General features: G+C 39.7%; 3 protein-coding genes across 5 annotated transcripts; 2 read left to right on the forward strand and 1 right to left on the reverse strand.

The window, feature by feature from the left end:
* Nucleotides 1–399: 399 nt before the first annotated feature.
* Nucleotides 400–9,149, reverse strand: LOC129098179 (transmembrane channel-like protein 6). Of its 3 annotated transcripts, none has more exons than XM_054607164.1 (19): nucleotides 8,923–9,149; nucleotides 8,238–8,419; nucleotides 8,005–8,151; nucleotides 7,763–7,871; nucleotides 7,597–7,684; nucleotides 7,236–7,511; nucleotides 6,975–7,153; nucleotides 6,742–6,886; nucleotides 6,116–6,259; nucleotides 5,097–5,254; nucleotides 4,061–4,175; nucleotides 3,564–3,661; nucleotides 3,375–3,470; nucleotides 3,213–3,288; nucleotides 2,996–3,129; nucleotides 1,906–2,082; nucleotides 1,636–1,714; nucleotides 912–993; nucleotides 400–762 (listed from the first exon to the last, which is right to left on the reverse strand). In XM_054607164.1, the coding sequence occupies exons 1-18, from the start codon at nucleotides 8,976–8,978 to the stop codon at nucleotides 913–915; spliced, it is 2,340 nt and encodes a 779-aa protein (XP_054463139.1). In that variant the 5' UTR covers nucleotides 8,979–9,149; the 3' UTR covers nucleotides 400–762; nucleotide 912. The 3 variants fall into 3 exon arrangements, with proteins under 3 accessions (XP_054463139.1, XP_054463140.1, XP_054463141.1); XM_054607165.1 differs by having other exon boundaries at nucleotides 4,061–4,151; nucleotides 8,923–9,148; XM_054607166.1 differs by lacking the exon at nucleotides 1,636–1,714.
* A 1,193-nt stretch (nucleotides 9,150–10,342) lies between these two features.
* syngr2a (synaptogyrin 2a) lies at nucleotides 10,343–13,783 on the forward strand. The gene is made up of 4 exons (XM_054607773.1): nucleotides 10,343–10,557; nucleotides 11,693–11,930; nucleotides 12,084–12,220; nucleotides 12,363–13,783. Exons 1-4 carry the CDS (start codon nucleotides 10,459–10,461, stop codon nucleotides 12,561–12,563), a joined length of 675 nt encoding a protein of 224 aa, XP_054463748.1. The 5' UTR covers nucleotides 10,343–10,458; the 3' UTR covers nucleotides 12,564–13,783.
* A 3,333-nt stretch (nucleotides 13,784–17,116) lies between these two features.
* cant1a (calcium activated nucleotidase 1a) lies at nucleotides 17,117–22,997 on the forward strand. The gene is given in 5 exon segments (XM_054607772.1): nucleotides 17,117–17,248; nucleotides 20,626–21,294; nucleotides 21,853–22,056; nucleotides 22,147–22,194; nucleotides 22,197–22,997. Coding segments are annotated over 5 exon segments (1,281 nt in total). The 5' UTR covers nucleotides 17,117–17,208; the 3' UTR covers nucleotides 22,517–22,997.
* The last annotated feature ends 226 nt before the right edge of the window (nucleotides 22,998–23,223 follow it).

The following is a 23,223-nucleotide window of genomic DNA, read 5'->3' on the forward strand; positions in this document are numbered from 1 at the left end:
TTTAGGACACAGCTGCAAAAAGCAGCGTTCATTTGTCAGGTTGATAGCTATATATTGTGGGGGTGTTTTTTTCCCCCATTCTGCTGGATGAACTTAATGCATATTATTGCTTTGAATTCCTTCTATTGCACCTGTAACATACATGCCATACGTGTTTACTGTGGTAGTCCATTTTTTATGGGAAACATCATGACAAAGTGCAAAATCTGTATTAAAAAAATGCAAGAAACGTTCTGATTAATTGTATGTGTTCAGGTGAATGGCTTGGAGGAATACCTGCAGTGTTTGAACAAATCAGATACATATTTTTCAAATAAGGGGACAGTTGCTATTGTCTAATTTGCCAAAAACACATGAAGAGGGTTCCTCATACAAAAACACAGATACTGATGTGTTCAAAGTAATTTATTTTCTAGACAACACCTTCAAGATCATTTTTTAATAAACTTTTACCAGAGTGACAAAAAAAATATAGGTGCTATATGTATAAATAAATAAAATACAGTGCATACAGCAATGATTACTTTGTGTTCCTCCAGTTCATTTACATTTAAACTTTATCGAGTTTATAATCTGAAAATAACACTGTTAATCCTGTTACTGGTTTTGCTTTGAGTTTCATTCTCATGCTAGCTTGTTGGTGACATTCCAGATTTCCTAATAATGCTGCCAACCATCTATCACAGCACAGATGTGTATCACTGATAAGATCATATATTTCCATCACAACAGCCTTTGTTGTGAATGTTGTTCAGCCACAGTCTGGGGGGAGAAAAAAAAGGCAAAGACTTTTTATATGGAAGACAGTGTTCTCACCTTATTTACGAATTATAAATGAGGTGATTGAAAAGTGAGCAAACAAAGAAGCCGTCTTTCAACCACAAAGAGGTTACAGTATTTAAACTACCCACCTTATCTATGAGGGGAAACCAGACCACTCCGTTCATAAAGCGCTTGCAAATTGGTGATGAGAAACTTTTTGTCTTTACCCTCCTGTACACAAGAGGAAATATACACAAGATACATGAAGATCAATCAACATACTGCACATGCGTCATTGATTTTTAGACATTCTAGCAAATGTCAAAACAACAGTTTGATGGATTTCCATGGCATTTGGTACAAAGATTGACGGTAACAAGACACTGAATCCTACTAACTTTGTTGATGTCCTGACTTTACTTCTAGCACCACCATTTTTTTCATTTTCTTTATGACAGTCCTGACAACTATTGGATGGATTGATATGGAGTTTGGTACAAATACTTGTGGCGCCCAAATAATTAATATTTTTCTTCTAGGACCGAGAGAAGGTCACTGATTTGCCTAGTCTCAATCTAAAATATTGATTACCATTTGTGTCTCTCTCAGGATGAATTGTAATTTTTTTACTATTCCCTTCATTTTTTCCTCTAGCGTCATCATCAGGTCAAAATATTAATTTGTCCGATATAGCTGTAAATTGACTGATAGAGCAAAAGTAAGCATGCTAACATGCTACTCTACAATGGTGTAAATTTGTTAGGATTGACATTGAAAGTTGCTAACGTAACATTAGCATTTGGCTCAAAGTCTAAGTGAAGCCTCACAGGGCCGCTAGCATGGCTGTATAGACTCTTGTTTGATAAAACATACATTTTCAATTTGCTTTTCTAACCGACTGACGACCTTCCTTTGGCCATCAATAACTTGAGTGTGAAAATATATCACCAATCTGAAAAAAATAGAAAGCATGAGGGGTAAAATTTGAAGAGCATAAACATTCAGACACAGTTATAAATAAATATTTCTGGAAGGCAGACACTTTTGTTAACAGCATTACCACCAAAATACACAACATTTGAAAAATAAATAACAGAAATAAACAAACCATATGAATGATAACATCATCATGTCACCACTTACAGAAAGACTCCACTGGCGAGGAATAAGAACAGTGGGTTCTCCAGCAGAGCGTTGTAGGCCCAGCTCAGCCAAGACAGGATCGGGTGAGCGTTCTCCAGCTCCTGTGCCCACAGCTGCCCTGACTGAAACATTGTGGTGAGGTTCCTGAAGGGGCCGCAATTTGATGAGGGTTTAATCCTGAGGACATCAGACGGATGGATTTTGAAGATATGGGCAGTTTGTAAGTATTTGGACAATCACAGCTTTTTTTCAAAGTACATTGGCTTCAAAGCTGAGGTTAGCTAGGTTTATTCTGTATTTCTTAAAGTGTTAACAGATCACGTAAAAAGAGCAAAACCAACAATGCGTTAGTCCATCATGCAATACTTTCCCAAGCCCATTCATTTCTATTGAAGACATACATTTTTAAAAGGAATAGTTTGACATTACCATAGATGAGTAATATCAATCCCCTCACCCAAAATGTCAAACTAATCCTTCTAAAATGGGTCAGAAATAAACAGATTCATTTTTAAAAAGTAATACATAATTATTATTACCATTATAACATCTCGGCACTGTAGCTTTAAGCAAACTCAAATCTAACAAGAACAAATTCTGTATTTGTTTGGCACTACTTTCAACTGGATTAATACACATTGTTGACTCATCATAGTGAACGAACATGTCACCCAGTGAGACTGGGATGCCAATTGATGTGTTTTTCTCAATTATGGATAACTACGGCACAAAGGAACTAACTAGACCAAACAAACACTGGCTATTAGTTAAAAATAATTGTTGGTTCTGGTCTTAGCACTGAATTTGTGACAATAAAAGCACACAGAATATATAGCCCCAGCCATATTCTAAAAGGGTAAGATTAATATCTGGTAAAATGTGTAGAACTCGGATGTAAACCCCCTGACACTAAAACTGAAATGTGACTCTTTAACCACAGATTTGTATTTTACATCCAACATACAGTATGCTTGAAGTGTATTCTTAAAAGACATGTGCGAGGTTGTGGAATTTACAAATGCCTTAAGTGAGGAAACAGCGTGTGAGCATCACAGTTAAAAAGAGAGGGGGCATTGTTTGTTCCACTCACGTCCAAATTGTGTAAGTCACAGACACAGCAGCGCCAAGAAACGAGGGGAAGCACAAAAGAGAGATGAAAAGGGTTGTCATCTGACTGGCCCTCCAGGGCTTTTTGGAAGCCTGACAGTTGAGCATTAGACTGCTCTGGAAAGAAAACATGAAAAATGTGAAGTTTGTCACGCAAATGAGTATTTGTGTGATGACGAAACAAGACCTCCTGTACCAACCTTCTTCATGTAAAATAACACAAACAGTTTAATGATCTGGACTGCAGGAAGCAGAGGCGCAAACAGAACCCCGAGCCTGGGAAGAACTGAAGACCATTAATGCTTTATTCACTTTTTGTTTTTGTTAAATAAGTGATGGGTTTAGCTTTGTGGTGTAATTACCAAGTAAGGGTTTGTCCGTATATGAGTTCCAGCACATTACGAGCAATGTCAAACACTGGCATCCTGTTCCTTTTCAGTATTTTCTTAGAGAAGAGCCTACAGCAGAGGGAAGACGCTCAATGTTGAGGGAATGGATTTACAAAACAAAATAATCAAGTTACATGATTTGTGGCAAAAGCGCCAACTTGCCTCCACAGGAACTCTCCCAAAATAGTGTAAAGCACTGTGAAGACAAAGTCCATCAGGAGCAAGCGGTACAGTTCTTGCCCCACAAAGCTCTCCCAACACTGAGGACAACAGAAACATAAAGATGTAAAGATCACATCATATAAGGGATCATGAGGTCACAACCAAACACTTAATGTCTCCTAATCAGGGCCGCCAATAAGGGGGTAAAATGGGTAAAGCTGCATTCATATATTAAGTACTTTTGGCCCTACTTATTAAAAAGAGCAACACACAACATTTTATTTATTGTTGCTTTAGTTAAATGTAGCCTATATCATAATGCATATCCTCTTTCCTGAGAAGTGGAGGGGATTTTTTTCTTCTATTGTTTGTACACAGGAGTTGCGGGGAAAAAAACAAAAACGCTGGCGGCCTGCCACCTGAGGTGAGAAATGGACAGTACAGCAGTGTACAAAATCCAGTTACAGTAACTCCATGAATATGAGGAAGTTTGTTACCTGTAAATCATGACTTTCTGGTTCCACAGCAATTCTCCCAAGCCAGCGGAAACACAGTACTCCAACAATACTGACCTTTAACAATAGGTTTCTGAGGAAATAATGGTGAAAATTCCTATTTGAGAAGAATGACACACAATGCTAGAAGTTGCTTTCATCACAACTATTTCGGGAGCAAGTCGTGTAATTTGCACATTATGCAAATGCAGAATGCAGAAACTTGAAAAACCTCCACTTAACAAACACAGAGAATGGACGTGAAAATATCTCCAGTGAAGCGGGAGACATCTTGGGTATTTGTTTGTGTCTTAAAACATTTTGTATACGTCTTTAAACGTCTGGTCTGAACAATAGGTAATTATTTGTTTTTATCTTGTCTTTTCTTTTATTGTGTGCACTATACCCTATGCTGCTGTAATCCTGCAAATTTCCCCGCTGTGGGACTAATAAAGGATTATTTTATCTTATCTTATTTATTTGCATGATCTATATAGAAAAAACAATGAAAAATGTTACATAAATATTCTCCCACAACAATAAGACTTCATAGAGTGAAACTAATGAAGCTGTAATTAAATCTTCTATATTTAATATAAGGCATTGAACGCTCCTGATTCACACAACTGAGTAAATGAAATGGTAAAGATAAGATTGTGGTTTTATGTACAGAAATTAAGATAATTGGGACTTTTTTTTACTGCATCTTATTTAATTGTTGATGAAATGGTTTCCCACTTTTGTATGTGCTCCTTATTTTCTTTCTAACTTAAATGCCACAAAAAGAGAGAATGAAAATGCAGATAAAACAATAATTGAAGAGAAAATGTATATACATAGTATATACTAAAACAGTTTTAAGTGCAGTGTAACTAATAGATTTATATTCAATAAACATCAATAAACAGTTAAGTTGTATGCTTATTGTTGGCCTATGCTTGTCAAGTCTAGCTTTGCTTTGTATGTATTCTACGTGAATCGTCTCTGTTAAAAGATGGTGTGGTTGATTGTGCATTTCGTTTTTTCTTCTACTTTTCACCTGAAGATGGAGACATAGACGCGAACACTGGGTGAGTCATGATTCTCTAGCCAAGCACACAGGTTGAAGAAGCCGGGGAGTAAAAGGTTAAAGCCGGATACCACTGCAGACAAGAGCAGCAGCTCCATTTCTTTGAAAGGCCTCTGGTTAATGGCAGTCTGCGAAGGAATGGACAAATCATAGTTAGAGCTTTAGATCAAGACCACATGACCAGGAGGGGGGGACATGGAGTGAAATTAGAGTTGAATTAAACTTTCCCACAGCAGTTTCGACTTTATTGATGGCTGGATTGAATTGCAATAATTGCTGGAATGCAACATCATAAATACTATTTGTTCCACCTTTGCTTTTCCAAATGTCTGCTGTGAAAAAGGCCTCTGAATCGGACTAATTTGGGAACGACAAAGATGCAAATATGAAGAAAAGACTGGTATTTTATTCCTCATATTTTAGATCAGACTAGTCTGATCTAAAATATGAGGAAGACCATCTTGCTCTCAACATCACTAGCAATACATCAGGAGACTCTGGCAGTTTTGGGGCAGAGTTTAACTTGCATATTTAATGTGCACAACAGGAAATTATGAGAAACATCGCAAACATAAACTGCAGCACATGTTTTTGATAATGTTATGTCATTGAAATACAACTATTACAAGTTTCCTCAGTATTTTCACCAGTTGATTAAAGTTGGCATGTGAGGCTGGGTTGCAGGATTTCTCCAGAGATGTAAAACGTTTGGGAACCACTATGTTAAATATACTCAATCATATCTCAAACCGGATCGTGTTTTGGGGATTTTCATGCAAGGCAGTTTTGTAAAGCAGCAGCAGACCCAAAAAAAATGTGTTAACATCAACCAGGAAAGTAAACGGAGAAGTAAACTGGTGGGAAAGTGCTTATTTATCAGAGCCAGTTTTGTGGTAAGCTAGTGAGAAAATGTCACAAGGGCCCTGTAGCTGCTCAAAGCGTGCAGTCATGTGTGGCTGCACAGTAGTTGTTGCACAGTTCCCTCTAACCTCTGACAAAAAGTGGACTGCCATGGCACCCATACAGATGCAGGCCAGACACGTAGTCCACGCAATCAGGTGCACCATTACGCGGCCGAGTCGATGCATGCAGCTCTTCTTATCTTCTCCACGGATCATCTCAGACAGCAGCTCCTGTTGGAAAAGCAGCAGTTTGTAAGGTCAAGCCAGCATCATTAGATTAAACCCATTCACAATGTGTTAAAGCTGTGATCAGCCCTGCTATTGATTATGTTTCGAACAGGATATTTGAATATCCTTCCTTCATAAGAAAATGTCATTCTTTGGCCTCTTTGTGAATGTTAAGGTGCCTGCACATTGGGTTGTGGAAATGCGTTATTAAAAAAGCTTCCTGTGTGCAAAGCAGTTCTGCAAAAATGAGATAGTGTGAACAAACATGTCACATTGAACTTAATCATGTCTTTCGCTGAGGTTCAAAGTTAACGGCCTGCTTTGAATGCTTTTAAAGAAGCAAGCGTAGCCAGTTTGTTCATGTTTGAAACGATTCACAGTGATGCTTCTGTTTGGAAAGGAAATGTGTAATCATCATCTTTATTATATTTAGAACAATTTTCACACTTTAGTGAGTATAATTGAATATTCAGGACATTGCATACTTTGAGCTGAGTGCTGATTTTCTCAGACTGCAGTTTGACAGATGTGTTCTTGCTGACTTTAAAGTCCCAGGAGCAGAAAACTTTTACAGCCAGGTTTCCATTAGACTTGAGGACTTGTAAACTTCTCCCGAAGGACTTGGATATGCTGAAGGAGAACAATATAGCCATAAAATACACAAATCAGATGAAGTAAAGGGAGTATTCATGTGTAAGGATATAACTTGTGGTCCAACCTGTACACGAGGATGATGCAAATAATGAAGAAGGCGATGGCGATGGTAAAGAAATAGGCCGCAGGTATGCTGTATGGCATTGTCCTGGGCTTGTCACAACCTGGTGATTCAGGTTCACAAGTTTTGAGGATGGTGTTGGAGTAGTAGCCGTAAAACATCACACTCTGAGAGATGTAACCCTGCGAGACACAACATACGATTTTTGAATCAAGAGATTGCCTCAGAAAATTCTCACTTAAGTTCTGCTGTGATGTATCGTACCATTCCCGTGAGAAGCTCAAGGCCAGTGAAAGTGTCGAGATGAGAGCCATGAGGAGGAGGAGGAGGAGGAGGAGGAGGGTTGACGGCTTGAGGGAAGACCAGGAACAGGCCAAAGATGATGAAGAGAAGGAGGTTAAAGTGCAGGAGGGTTCGGATGAACAGGAAGTAGGAAAGCACCCCGGTTCCGAAGCGCCCGCTCAGTCTCTTCATGGGTGAATGCCACAACTGGATGGATGTGAGGACGGGGAGGCAGCTGAACTGGCAATGACGCCAAGTCTGAGGGGAGAAAGCCACGAGTGGAGGACTGATACACACAAACTAAAGTGGTTTATACCTTGTGTAGCACATAGTGTGTACTCACCCTAGATATGTACAAGCTTAGACGTCTATAGCATGGTATATTTCTGCTCATGAGTGAACTCTCCGCCACGGCGCTGAAAGCAAGTCGCCTGATAACAGATGGGCCAAACAGTTACCACAGTGCTTTATTTTGCAGGCCATTAAATGTTCTCAGAGCCACATTTTACCTGACGTCCATCTTAGCGCCCAGGCTGAGCGGCGTGGCTCGCAGCTTGCGCATGGCCTCGCTCGCTGAGAGGCCTCTGAGGACGAGCACCAGCTGCTGCTTCTTGTTTTCTGTGAACCAAAAGTTGGAAACAACCATTTTATTGCTACATTGAGAGACGAGGTTGCTGCAGCAGACACCGGAGAGCAAGATGACTCATTTAAAACGGCAGCAATAGTTAACAGCTTTGCATTTCCTGTTCACCTTCAGTACTGCTTTCCTCCATATCTGCCTCTTCAAGGTCATCTTGGATTGTTCTGGAGGGGTGAGGAGAACAGGAGGAGGCCTGGTGTCGTTGTGGCTGTGATGACTCTCTGCCACGACGTGGAATCACTGCAGCGCTATTCATCCCTGTGTGGACAAGAACAATCAGTTCAGTAGTTTAAATGTGTTTATGAACATTGTCAACAAATAATTAGAAGAAGGTTTCATCTCACCAGCAGTGCGACTGGGCATTGCGGAGAGGACCTTTAAAGTAGCAGCCGACCAGTGATGCCTCTGCAGAGAGGTCATCTGCTCCCCGTCGGGTGTATCACCTCTCATGTGACCCTGGGTGCTGGCAGCTGCCTTTCCAAAGAGCTCAAAGGTGTCCAGACCTGGTCCGCATTCTCCAATGGACCTAAAGGGAGAGCAACCATAATGAGCCAGAGTCCCAAAGGATTTGGCCTCAAGCAGCCTCAGTACAGTAACGTGTATATAAATGTAGCTTTTTTTTCATGGTGAATTACAACAAAGAGATTCCTCATTTCACAGAACACCTTTTTACCGCAATTCTGATGCTTTAAAGTCTCTTAATGCTTTCCAGTTCAAAATACTAAAGAGTAAGTTTTTTTAATTCAGACAAAAGATGCTTCAATCTAAAATCTGTGAAAACTATGGTTAAGAGCATGGACTTAAAACGAACATCAAGATGACTTGTGTAAATTAAAGATAGAATAGAAAATAAAACTACAATTTAGTTGATCAGTAAGACAAAATGAGTTCGACATCAACGTTGATTCCACAGCTACAACACAAGACAAAATGAAGACACAGTGCAGTAGCCCACTCAAGCGGAAAGATGCAGAGGGAATGGCAATAAACGACAAAAACTAAAGCAACTCTTAAATAAAGAGGACTCACTCAAAGTCAGACTCTGAACTAGAATCCATTTGACAAATGTTGACACTGTATGCCATGGTCCTTGATGATCTCTGTACTGCAAACAAAAAGCTTCCAGCGGCTCAGTCTCACCATCTGTCACATAGTCTCACACACAGAACAGCGTGATAACCGCTCAATCTCACATTGTGGCAGTCTATTTTTAACTAATTGCCTATACACATCATACAGACTTCCTCTCTCTCTCTCTCTCTCTCTCTGGCAGCACACAGCTGTCTCTAATTTGCATTGGGTGCCAAGTCATCTGCTGCATCTGATAAGGTTCAATTATTTAAATATGCCTTCTACTATGGGTCATGGGGACTTATTAAATAAACAAATAAATACATACAAAGTATTTACAAATTGGAACAGTTCAATGGAAGTATCAATATGGTATTGTGTCTCCTTTGATGAAAAGTGGAGTTGACGTTTGACCTGAGCGAATTTAGAATAATGAGTGTTCACTGCCCTCCAGTGGTAACATTGAAGAACTGCAACAACGCATTACATTTATTTATTTTTAACTATCTGAAATTAGCAATAATGGAAAACATTACTAGTAGGCCTACAGTTAGAAGGGATCACTCATTTTGAATTTGGGTCCATCTGTATGGTTTGAGTCCATCTGTATGGTTTCATTGTTAGGTTGTTGTGTTGTTGGTAACATCTTTACTGTTTTTTACTGGGGGTTTTTATTGCTCATTTGCTTATTTATAATACTTATTTTGATCTTGTTTTTTTTTACTATGTCTCTTGTTTGCACTATCCTCTTTGCTGCTGTAATCCTGTAACTTTCCCCGCTGCGGGACTAATAAAGGATAATTCTATTTTATCTTATTCCAACACGGTTTATAATCAAACGAATGAACCTTTTGCACCTTGTAAAACAAATAACCCTAACCCTGAATGTTTTCATCAGCGCGTAGCCTCATGTGTTGTCCACTTGGTGGCTTAAAGTCTTTTCTGCCACCTAGTGTTACAAAAAAACAACAACACTTAGGCCATTTAAATGTTTCCTTTTAGGGTTTTTGTGAAGGAGAGATACCGCAGGTCCTTCCTTCCTGCTGCTGTCAGGCTGCACAGCCAGCTCTGCTCCCAGTAGACCACATGACACTAATACACTAATACACTGTGCAATACAATAGTTATAATAGTTTCTGTCTGTATATATAATATTTCAGTTACTGTGGATTCTTTACTGTTTTTTTATTGCTCATTTGCTTATTTATAATACTTATTTTTTTTTACTATGTCTCTTGTTTGCACTATCCTCTATGCTGCTGTAATCCTGTAAAAAAAAAAAAAAAGGATTATATTATTTTATAGTACCGCAATTTACGAGGAGCACTTGAACACATCAGAACAAGGGGGGGCGGTCTTTGAAAAGTTTTTCAGGAAGCACTTTGATAAAATCGAAACTGTCCCAACTTTGACAGGAAGATTTCTCCAGCTCGTCTTTACATCTTTCACATTTTCTTTTTTTTCTTTTGCGTGTTGGGGTGGGTGACAACAACCATGCAGAGCAGTGCTTACGGGGCCTCGCTGGCTGGCGGCGCTTTTGATGTGGTCAACTTTGTAAAACAGCCTCAAACCATTTTGCGCTGCCTGAGCTGGGTGAGTGACTCCACGGAAACGTTAGCAGCAAAGTTAGCCAGCTGTCACGTCGATGTTTTCTTTTATGGTAACATATGTTCGCTGCCAGAGCCGACACAGATCAGTCAATACGGCCACCTGTTAACTCTTTACACTGCCAGCACCGGACATGACATGGCCGTGAGGTTGAAATCATAAATAAAAGAACAAAAAGTGAACTTATGATGTGTCTTCTGCAGCACTTGTTGATGTTAGCTCAGGTGAACTAGCCTGCCCAGTGCTGTGTCACCTTAAACAGCTCACTGCTCTCCACCTGATGATGATGATGATGATGATGATGGACGATTTGTTTGGCAATATTGTTGCATACTGCTATGAATGGTGGATGAGATAAAGAGGAATTTAAACTTATTCATTTGACAGCTGTTTTCAAGTGTGTCACATTGTAGGTCAATTTGATTAAGTTGTTATGGTGAAAAGTTAATACTGCAATGGTGGCTTTATGTATATCACACACTTCAAAGTATAAGACATCAAATAGGAAACAGTCACAATAGAAATTATATATATATAATTGACCTAAAAGCTATTTTCAAACAGGTGTGATTTGACAGCAGATTCAAAGTTCAGTCTTTTAAATATTCAAGAGCCCTGACAGTTCATCTTTGTGTTGAGTCTAGATGTAGAAAAAGGAAAAACAGCTCAGTATCCCAGGCTGTGAGGAGGAATCCTGAACTGTCAAACATGTCAATATCAGTCAGATTTTGTAATTGTTTTGCCAGTATCGGTGAAATAAAAAATGTAGAGAGGGGAGCTGACAATTATTTTTCATTATTGGTGAAATCTTCAAACGTCTTGTTCGTCCAAACTCACACTCGAGAAGCTTGTAAAAGAGAATATCTGCTCAGCGCCTCTCACTTTTTTTTTAGTGCCCTATTCAGTGTGCTAAAACATATCAAGAAATGAAACCGTCTCGACAGATGTTTGAATTGGGGTTTTTTTTTTTTTTTTTTTTTTTTTTTTATGTCAAAAGCTTTTCTTGTAATGTGAATCATGTGACGAGAATCACGCGGCCCCTTCAGCTGCTTGACTTTGAAACATGCATTTTCTTCACTGCCTCCATGTGGCGTTAACCCTGTGTGTCCCTTCTCTGCAGTTATTCTCCATTGTGGTGTTTGCAACCATCACAGGAGAAGGCTACATCAACCCACAAAGTGAAGCAGAGACCAAATGCATGTTCAACTCCAACGACAGCGCCTGCAGCTACGGGGTCGGAATCGGGGTCCTGGCCTTCTTGGCTTGTGTCGTCTTCCTCATGCTGGATGCCTACTTTCCACAGATCAGCAATGCCAAGGAGAGAAAAATTATCGTGATAGGAGATTTGGGCTTCTCAGGTGAGAGTCATGTTTCACTGCTCCTCCTAGAAAACAGGAACCATGTCCCCCAAAATCAGGAAGTGAGAAGATTAGGTTAAAGCTGTCATAATATTTAATCTCAATCCTGACTACTTATCTTTCTGCTTCAAATAACTTTCATCGGGGGAGCAGGGGCTTGGACGTTCCTGTGGTTCATCTGCTTCTGTGTCCTGACCAACCAGTGGTCCAAAACCAAGGACCTGGCCAATGTCTCGGGTGATGCAGCCCGAGCCGTTGTGGCCTTCTCCTTCTTCTCCATCATCACTTGGGTGAGCCTTTCATCATCACCTCCATGTGTGACCAGCATTTGACTTACAAAACCAGAGGATAACGCACATCTCAGCTGGCTGAAAGATTTACCAGAGAGTCGTGTAAAAGCTCCACTTTCTAACTCTTAACTTCTCTCAACAGGCTCTATTATCCTACTTTGCGCTTGGAAGGTACCGCCAAGGCGTCAGTGAATTTGACCAGGAGTACAGAGACCCAGCCAACGACCACAGCACCCCGTACCCGCCCGCTCCGTACAACAGCAGTGGCCCGACAGGCTACCAGCAGTCGCCTTTCTCTCAGAGCCAGGAGCAGCCGGGAGAGTATCAGCCTCCAGCTTATTAAAGGACTGAGATTCAAACACATGAATCCAACAGGAGGAGTTTGCTTTTTTTAAAATAAACGTGTGCCAATGGTTTCATTTACAACTCTGTTCTCTGCACTCCCATTTACTTCCTGCAGAACTTGTTTGCATATGTTTTGGCTGCACTGAAGTATTTTTATTTCATAACATTGTTGTCATTTTTTGAGGTGGCTGTTTGCTGTGCTGTTGAAGGTGCCACACAGAGCATGGGATCTCTGGGAATATATATATTATTTTTGGTTAAAAGGAGATTGTCTTGGTGAGAGATGGGATGACCGTGCCACTGTTGTCTTTGTACCAAACCAACTAAAGTTACTTTAATACCACTCTAGTTTAGCTTCTGAGTGCAAACTGTTGATGTCAAAGCACCAATCGACAAACTACTTAAGATTTACTGTGTTGCCAAGAAATCTGCTTTGCATTTTTAAGACGAACAAAAAAGCATTCTTTTTGAATATGTTACTGTTAATGACATTTAACATTTTTTTTTAATTTTTTTTTATTAGTCAGATTCATATACAGCAGTTCAACAAAATTATTTTAGTGATACAGTTCAGTTAGATTAATTTTTTACGACAAAACAAACCAATGTTATTTAATCAATGGGTGCAATGAGAATGAGATGTGTGCTCTAAAACTACTGTGATGCCATGTTTCTGTTCCTTTTCTAATAATCAACCACTGAAAATGGCTTTAATGAACTGAGAAGCCTGGTTCATTTCTTTAAAGCAGTTAAATACCAATATCTGATCTAGATTTGTAGATTCGTTTTAATTAATTCCACAGTTATTATTTAGTATTAGTATGTAGGGGTGTTTTTGTTTTTATTTTAAGGTAGCCAAACCATTGATTTGTATTAGCTACCTCTGCAGAAGTCTAATGTGCCTTCTTTAAGTTCATTATCAGTTATATTAAATATCTAATTCAGCAAATGTTTCATCTATAATTTGGTTTCAGGAATTCAGTGATGCTGTGGTAAATTTATATATTTATTATCTTAAATCTTTCAGTCGTACATGACAATCAAACCATCATCTTTTTTCTACACTTCTTAATGCTCTTGCTTTTCTTACACTGTAGTTGTACCTTTGCACGTGTTGCAGTTTCACTGCCCGATGGCTTTACAATAATTCCCCATTGCCTTTATACAACATGCTGTATCACACGGGGTTTGCCAAATAAAAACTGTTCTCGTTTTGAACCTCTGACTCAGCTCATAATTTATTTCCTCCTTTTGAGTGAACCGGAGTCTGTGCGGAGCTGTGCTCCCTTGGCAAATATTTGAGTAGTGATTATGTGGGTGAATGAAACCTGCGAACTGTGGAGATAACCACGTAACTATGTAAAGACAATGAACATTTGACAGAAGACCATTACAAATGAAGCTGTCTCCTGTGCACATTCTTACTGATGTACTGAATGTACTATAACCGACATTGTATAAGTTATTTGATTCTGAGTTACTGAAAGTTCATACAGTCAGTTTGTAAAATAATAATACTAAAAGGGAATAATCACCTTAATGTTGATTGAAATGTTTTTTGTTTATTTTTTACCCAAAGATTTAATGAAGTTTGAAAAAATGCATGTTTGTATTAAAAACTGGAGAATCTGGAGAAGCAGTTCTCTGTCTGTATACCTTGGCCTGGTCATCCCCCTCTGGTTGCTTCTTTTAGTTTGTACCTTGCATGTCTTTGTTAAAAAGACAAAAGGTTCATTAACCTGCTTATCATCTTCTGATGACACCCAGGTCAGCAACAATTCTTTAGTTTAAGCAATCGAGCCGGGATTCATTAGGTCAAAGTATACATAATCAGATTCAGCATGATCAAACATATGGGAAGTTAACGTGATTACAATGATGACATTGTGGAAGAACAGAGGAATTTCCCTTCCACATCCCTCCACATGTGAAGAAAACTTTGTCCTCAAATATGAAAGGTTTTGAAATATAAAGACAAGACTTTTCCTTCCATCAAAACAAAGTTAATTTGTTGGCAAAGTAATAAAACATAATTTGTATCCTGCATTTTCTGCTATCCAGAAAAACATCAGGCATGGGGTTAATATTAACTCAGTATCTATCTGATGAAAGTATTCATATTTTCCAAAAACTACTTTATCTTTCTCACTGCTAAAACGGCTCATAAATGTTCCTTCTTTGCTTTTGAATCTTGGGCAGTTTGAGGAATAATCTTTTTGAGATTGTATACAGCCTCACTCTGGTAATATAACTAATATAACATGTTTATCTTATTGTGGGACCTAGATTATTTACTATATGTATATGATATGTCCTGCTCAGCTTGTCCTCTTCAGACTTACACATCACAGCCACTTCAAAAACAGAGATAACTCGGTTAATATAATCACATTTCAAATTTCCAACAGCACCCGAACGCACCGTTTGACAACCCTTCTTCCATGCGCGGCGCGCAAGCGGTGCACGCTGCCGTCGTCATCAGTATATACAGGAAGTAATGAGAGGCAGTCTGCTGAACGGGGAACGGAGGAGAAGGAGCCGAAGAAGGAAGCGATAAAAAGAATGACATCTGAGCTTCAACCACCTGCGGACTGCGAGCTGAACATCTAACATCTGCGGTGAGTAAAGAAGCAACGAGGGAAGGTTTCAGGTCGCTCATGAACGCAGCCATTTGTGATGGCATCTGAGTTTAACCTCTGGGCTGCTGGCAGGACGGGGTTACGAGTTAACATACATATCAATATGTGTATATATATATATATATATATATATATATATATATATATATATATATATACATATATACACACACAAACAAACAAACAAACACATGCAAATGGGGTGTCTGTGTGAAAGGGGAGAGGGGGAACTAAAAAGCTCTGGAATACTAAACCCAATAACTCACTTTATTCAGTCCATAGTGGTTTGCAAATTAAAAGCCTGCAGATGGCAGAGTGGGAATGTCCAAGGGGCCACTTGGGGCCTCTGAGGTGGTCCCAGCTGGTCTGCAAATAAATAATAAACAATCATATTGCTGTTGTAGATCTTTGTATCATACAGTGTGTTTTCATTGTGTAAAACCACCTTCATTCAAGTCCTTAGTCTAATGCACATCTGTTTGGGTGTGCCTTGACATGCATATTTTTTAGGAGTCTTCCTTACAGCAATAAGTGAACTATTTATGGGCTTAAGACACACTCTCTGTGTCGTTGAACTGTTTCCTTTGAAGCCCACCTCTCCAGATGTCATCCTTTATGGCGCCACAGAGCAGAGATACACACTCTTCACATCAGATACCCTGCAGCGTTGCGTTTTAGAGGGGCTTCTGTCAGGACCAGGTCAGGACGGGACAACTCTGTAAATTATAGCTCTTCAGTGTTGCACATTATGCCACGCTGTTTTGCAAAATTACCTTGAGAACCACTCTTGAGACGCTGCAAAGTTACATCTTCACTAATTCATACTAGAGCTGGACAATAAGTGGATCAATTGATGAGTTTATCAACAGAAAATTAACATTATAATAATCTATTATTCATTTGATTTAAAAAAAAAAAAATCATGCCAAGACATTTTTTGTGCCAGGTGCAGATTTTCTACTTTACTTACTCTGTTACATATCATTGTAAAGTGAATATTTGGTGTTTGTACTTAGCAAATATTTGTATGACTCCACCTTGGACATTTTTCATTATTTTATTGACCAACTGGTAGATGGAGTAAATGACTGGATGGTGATATGGATAACATTGTCGGAGTATATATCATTTTAGATAGGATTGTTGATATAAAATATAGTGATGTAACAAACCTTTTTGAAAGTTGAGAAACATTCACCAAAAATAATTAGATATTTGTCCATTCAAGAACTTGTATCAGATTCATGCAATAATCCTGTTAATTTAAATATTGATGTTTATTGCTCACTGATTTCTATTATTGCCAATGATGGTGTAATGCAAATAGGGGAACTGTGTATCAAAACCTGACAGTTGACACATTTCAAAAGCATCCTATTATGCAAATTGTCATACCTCCCAAACCTGAGTTTCATGAATTTGAACTATGTAAAACCTTTGAGAGTTACTTTGAGATGCTCAGAAGTTGCTTGTTGGTCAATAATTAACTTGTCAAACTCCTAACATATTTTTGGACTAAAGATCAGAAGGCGTTAAATCAGTAATTAACATTTCTTTCTGCGGTTGAAGGGGATTTCTGTTTGCAGAGTCCATGTTGAATATGTAACCAATCTGCTGGTGTTATCAAGCTGATCTCTGGCCTCAGTCCAGTCACAGAACCCGAGTACTGATCACATTACAGAAATAACTCCATTATGTAGGATTCAAATACTAAAGTCACCGCAGGTTTATTTTTAACGTTCGAAAGGCAGCAGGATTTGCGTCTTCCCACCTTTTTTCCCCCGCTAACCTCTGGTGCCTGGCCCTTGGTTGCCATGATGAATGAAGACTTAATGAATTGTATTGCTTTGCCCCTTTGGACTTGAACATAATCCTCGGAGTCTAGTTAAAGTTCACAAGCATTGTAGCAATCCTTCGTCATGGTTGCACTGCAAATAATCTGTGAGCAGAAAGAGCTCCTGGCGGGTTGTGGAGGTCTTCTTTAAGGACAGTGAAGTTGATCTGATGGCACAGGATCAGCGTTCTGGCAAGAGGAGACGCAGGGGTAAGCCTTCTGTTAGCCTGTTTTGTTTCAGGGAATGTGTGAATTGGGCAAAATGAGAATCAAAAACATATAAATATATTATTATTATTATAAACGTAATGACCATCAGTCACTTGTTGGTGTATTCCAGAGAGGATAGTTTTGCTTGCCTCAGAGTGCGGGCCCTGATGTTTCTGCCATAATGGACTGCTGTTTGGCTCGGGGCCCCTTTTTATGAAAGAGCCTTTCAGCTTCTGTGCTCCTTTCGGAGAAACGCAGCCATGTTTAGGCCGCAGGAGTGACGAGCTCCAGAGGGCCGATTCTAAAGGTCCCTGGAAATCATTTTGGAGTAAATGTTCACTTCTCTGCAGAGCCTGGTGTAGTGACCCCTCAAGTGTAGATGGACAAGGCCACATTAGTTTGTTGGGTGTTTTATTAAAAAATGAAACATCAGTATTAGGAAATAGAGTTTCCTGTGTTTTAAAATAGGACTTTTAAGGACCTTTCTGCCAGCAATGTCAAATCATTTAGTTATCCCTTTTCAGGAGCTAAACTGAAGTATCTGCACTACTTCTCAACTTGCCCTTTATGCAAATGCTTATGTAAATTTAAATGAAAATGAATGTGTTTAACTAAACTAGGTCTGCAACTACTACAAACGTAATGATTGGACAGGCTGCCTGTCTGTCTGTCTGCCTGCACCTATTCTGCCCGTGCACTCATTGCAAATCACTGGGGTCATCCACAATCTGAGTCCTAACAATAGTCGTGTTTTTTGTTAACGTTCATTATGATAATTTTGCGGGAGTGGCTTTGAAAAGAGGCCTGAAGGGACGTGCTGTCAGTGTTGCCTTCTTGGTGACCTTCTCGCTAGATTTAGGGACGTTTGGAGCCGGCGACCCTCATATTTTTTATCCTAGAACCCAAGTGGCGTCTTTTAATGTCTTGATTTGTCCGTCCAACAGTCAAAAAGTGAAAGATGGCCATTAAACTGTAATGTATGACTAAGAAAACCTGCAAAATTGTGCATTTAAGAAGCTACAAACATCAAATATTTGACTTTCTCTGTCAATCAACTCATCACTAAATTGACTTATAATTTGAGTTTGCAACAGGCCATAAAAAGGGAAAAAGTGGGAGATTTTATATAATATAGAGCTGCAATTAACTATTATTTTCATGCTTTTAAATAACAGTTTCAAATGGTGAAAGTCAAAATGAAAATAAAATGTCAAGATGGTGGAAGTCCCAGAGGATCTTTTTAATTTTTTTTGAACAACTCCACAAAATTCATAAATGTTCAATTGTCAAAATTATAAAACAGCAAAATAATACTGACAGTAGAGAATTCTGCTTGATAGATCATTTGAATGAAGAATCGGTGATCAGAATGGTTAAAGATTATTTTCTGTCATTTTATCACTACTATCTAGCAACGAAGGACTTTGGCTTGTGCCACATCAGCTGCCATTGTATTTCTGGATTTACCTGTTCACAGACGTCATTCCTTCTTTGTCATTTAATGGCTCCTCCCAACATCCCTTTGTCAAGGTGGCTACTTGATACACATCAAAGCAAAAAACGGACTACTTCCTGATTCTTGTCAAGTAATGTTTAACCTTGAATAGAGTCCCTCGTGTGAGCGACACCAGTTTTGGAATATTGTATGCTTAAATAAATAATCTGCCTGCCACCGGGACGACAGATTTGATCGGCCAACAGAGGATTTTCGTGGAGAGTATGTGAATTGGATTAGATTGAGTTTTATCATTGTAGGCAGGTCAGTTATTTTTGTCCTCAGATAATCTGTTCAAAGATTTGTTTGCAAGTTTTTCATGTAATTACCTTTTCTTTACATTACAGTCTCACATAGTTTTTTTAGACACATAGGCTCTAGTCACTGCCTGATATTCATTCTTTTTGCTCATTCTGTGTGTTAAAGAATTAAGTAACATTTAGATCAAGCCATTCGGTTTAGTTTGAACATGTAAATGACGAAAAATTCACTTTTGAAAGAACAAATAACGTAATCTATCCTTAGCAAATTCAATTATTTGAGTTCATAGGAAATAAAACACACCACTGCTCAAGGTAATACACTCAGGGGCTTTGCTGCAACAGCCATACTTAGACTGGTACAACGAGTAGTTTTGGTAGCTAAATGTTGGCAAACTCTAAGTAGATATTGCTCTACAACAGACTTTACTGTACCTGTTTGCTGACTTTATGACTCTTCTACACTGTTGCCATTGTTCGACTTAGTTTTAGTATTTACTTTATCCTGTCACTTGGGACAGCGGTGGCTGCTGTTGAACTCAAGTTACATAGTCTGACTTTAAAGTCACAGTGAAATGTAAATTAGAGCATTTTTAGCGTTAGTGGTGCGGTATATTAGGAGGAATCAAAGAAATGAAAAGAATCTTTAATTTTTTTTAAAGAGGGAGAAAGTGGGGGAAAAAACTCAGGAAGAGCAACAGAGCAGGGGTCCTCCCTCAGAACGTACAGACCAGAATAGATAGCAGTATAATAATGAATAGACAACATAGAACAATTACAGTGTGGACATTCAGGATGAAAAATGATAGATAGATTGTAACAAACAAACAGATAAGATCTGAGCCATAGCACCTCATCTCCTCCACGGAGACCTGGAAAGAGAACAAAATACACAAACACACAAGAGACAAAGCTCAAGCACACCATTCACACTGGTATTAGAAAGTAAATAAACACACACAGAGGGAGAGAGAGACCAGGACAGCATGCTCACAGGGGAGAGAGAAGAGAGAGACTATTTTCATGTTTTAAAGGAAAATAAAAGAGAGATTTTGATCACAAAATACTCAAAAAACGATGTCCTTATTTAGCATGAAGATAAGTGGATATATAACACAGGATTAGAACTATTTGGACCAAATGGTTGTCCATTGTAGCAAGAACAGTTGTGGTAAAATCTTCTGTTGGTTTTAGTTTTAAAAAAACTGGTAAGAGAGATGAGCCAGATTGAGTCTAGCCTGTGAGTTTTTCCAAGACCGAGAGGGCGGTTATAAAATTGCCAAATATTATATCAAGCGGTACAAACTGAGAACATACATGGGTTGCCTGCCAAGAATAGCTTTGTACATAAAAAATATACCAGTGCTTCATCCTGTGAAAACCATCTAGCCTGAGTCCTGTGTCCCGAGTTTGAAATATATCTCCAAGCAGGGTGATGAAGCAGGTCAAGTCTATGTTGGGACCTTAAATAACGGCTAGAAGACAAGAAGAAGCCGTACTCCATCAATCGATCAACTGTCAGTATATCAATAAAAAATATATTTTTTAAATCTGCTGCCCTGTTTTTTGTTTTTTTGTTGTTGTTTTACATGGACTTACCGTCTCTCTCTGTCTTTCTTTAGGTCACTCCGGGCCTCCGTCCTCCATGCCTGCTCCCCCAGGCTTCACTCCACTCAAGCAGGATGAGCCCATGAACCCTCTGCGTATCTCTGTCGGAGGCCTCCCTATGTTGGCGTCCATGGCCAACCCCACTGACCCTCGTTTCCGCCTCAAATGGAAGCCCATCGTGACGGTGGCCTTCTTCATGGCGCTGCTTCTGCTGCTCTTCATGCACATGACCTCGGGCTTGCGCTCCCGCTCCTACGACTCACACGGCTGGAGTGTCTCTCTCAGTGACACTCAGCAGCCTGAATTCCGTTACAATGACACCTACCCGCTCAGTTCCCCTGAGCGCACGCCGCAGGGCACCCGCTACCGCATAGGAGTCATTGCCGACCTGGACACAAGCTCCCGTAGTGACAAGAAGCTGACGTGGTTCAGCTACATGCGGCGGGGTCATCTGTTGGTGTCCCATAAAGGTGACAAGGTGGCAGTGGAGTGGGATGCGGACAGGGTGCTGCTGGAGAGCCACCTGTCGGAGAAGGGGAGGGGCATGGAGCTGTCTGAGCTGGTGGTGTTCAACGGGAAGCTCTACAGCGTCGATGACAGGACGGGCGTTGTCTACCACATTGATGGTAACAAGATTGTGCCCTGGGTCATCTTACCTGACGGCGACGGCAGCGTTGCCAAAGGTCAGTTTTACTCGCCTCATAATACATCCTAATATTTTACTTGAGTATTTCCATTCCGTGCTACTTAATACCTCTACTCCACGCCATTTCAGAGGAAAATACGATATTTTTACCCCACTGAATTTCCGATTTCTATTTTTGTTAGTTGTTGTTTCATGTGAATAACTGTTTGAGGCCCCTTAAAGGTAAAGGCACCCATTATAAAAAAATAAAATAAAAAATAAAAGGCAACAATTCAGTCCAAAATCTCCAAAGGTTGACATAAACTTGTGTATCACAACCTATTCTGACCATCTCACAACCCCCCACATTTATCCTAGTTTGAATACCACTTGACTACACAATGTGAATGCTTATCAGTGATATTCTACTACTTACACATCGATGTGTTAATCTTAAAACGTATAATAATACTTGAGTCACAGCGTCCATTTTTTTTGCTTTAATTGATACTTTAAACATATTCTACTGATAATACTTTTGTAATTTGTACTTAAATTCAGGTCTTTTGCTTGTAATGGATTATTTTAATGCGGTCATTTGCTATTCTCCCGATAGGGTTCAAAGCCGAGTGGCTGGCGGTGAAGGACAAACACCTGTACGTCGGCGGTCTGGGGAAAGAGTGGACCACCACCGCGGGCGAGTTCGTCAACAACAACCCAGAGTGGGTGAAAGTAGTGGGCTTCAGAGGCGACGTACAACATGAGAACTGGGTTCCCGTGTACAAATCTCTCAAGGTGGCTGCAAGGATAGAGCCTCCAGGTGAGGATGTTAAATCTGGTCCCGCTTGCTATTGCTTTACTTTTCTTTCTCTTTGTTTACTCATCACTGTATTGTTCTAAATCTCCGCAGGATATCTCATCCATGAGTCAGCAGTGTGGAGCGACACCTTGCAGCGCTGGTTTTCCTCCCTCGCCGTGCCAGCAAGGAGCGCTATGAGGAGACGGCGGACGAGCGTCGGGGCTCAAACCTCGCCCTCAGCTGCTCGTCGGATTTCAGGGACATCATTGTAAGTCAAGTGGGTCCGCTCAACCCCACGCACGGATTCTCCTCCTTCAAGTTTGTCCCAGATACAAACGACCAGATCATTTTGGCTCTCAAGTCAGAGGAGGACGCAGGAAAGATTGCAACGTACATCATGGCCTTCACGATTGACGGACGCATCCTGTTACCTGAAACCAAGATTGGGGATGTGAAGTATGAGGGTTTGGAGTTCATATAAACTGAGAGACTCGCTCTTGAGGACACTGCACTGTTCCATTTTGTTTACAATACAAGTCGCTGTTGAAGTTGCTGCACTCGCTGCTTCCTCATTGAGACACAAATCCAACCCTTAAAGAATCGTCTTCAGTACAAGTAGAAGAACAACAGGCTGGGACTGTAAAATAAGGGTCCTGTTTTGAGTTTTGAGAACATGCCAGTCAACACAAACAATGCCAGTATGTCCGTGGATCGTCTCCTTCCCAGGACAAATGTGGCCCTCTACAGCACTGTAGCCTTTCTTATGATGAATGTACAAACAATTGATTGATTTATCAGACTGTGATTTATTTGCCTAAAGCATACATAATCATGCACATACTGTACACTCTCAAAAGTTGTTGTTTTTCCTCCTTTGGTTCATGTTAAATCATTCTGTACAAAACAAACATGTTATTTTCATTTAAATAACAAAGTTTTATTAAATGGACATTTTGGTGAAAAAGTAATTGTATCATTTTTTTTTGCATGGGATGACTGAGTAAAAAAAAAAAAAAAAAACTTGTTGCCTAATTTCTGACACTTGATATTTTAAGTCATGTGGCCTTGTTTAAGAAACTAGTTCAACAATAGAGACATTGTCCATAAAACAAGTCGGGACAGGTCACCAGAGCGAAAACCGTTTTGCAACACCCTGATTTTCTACTTTAGTGTGAAATGAAACTTGGG

Source organism: Anoplopoma fimbria, chromosome 11, assembly GCF_027596085.1.
Source record: "Anoplopoma fimbria isolate UVic2021 breed Golden Eagle Sablefish chromosome 11, Afim_UVic_2022, whole genome shotgun sequence".
NCBI lineage: Eukaryota > Metazoa > Chordata > Actinopteri > Perciformes > Anoplopomatidae > Anoplopoma > Anoplopoma fimbria.

Bases quoted from the DNA above. Each gene is read 5' to 3' on its own strand.
- LOC129098179 (XM_054607164.1), bottom strand. From the start codon at position 8,978: ATGGCATACAGTGTCAACATTTGTCAAATGGATTCTAGTTCAGAGTCT. The intron at 6,887-6,974 runs GTTGGACCACAA...GTTCTCCTTCAG, and splicing joins TGCATCATCCTCGTGTACAG to CATATCCAAGTCCTTCGGGA. The intron at 994-1,635 runs GTATGTTTTATC...TCTTGTGTACAG, and splicing joins TAGAAAAGCAAATTGAAAAT to GAGGGTAAAGACAAAAAGTT.
- syngr2a (XM_054607773.1), top strand. From the start codon at position 10,459: ATGCAGAGCAGTGCTTACGGGGCCTCGCTGGCTGGCGGCGCTTTTGAT. The intron at 10,558-11,692 runs GTGAGTGACTCC...CCTTCTCTGCAG, and splicing joins TTTTGCGCTGCCTGAGCTGG to TTATTCTCCATTGTGGTGTT. The intron at 12,221-12,362 runs GTGAGCCTTTCA...TTCTCTCAACAG, and splicing joins TCTTCTCCATCATCACTTGG to GCTCTATTATCCTACTTTGC.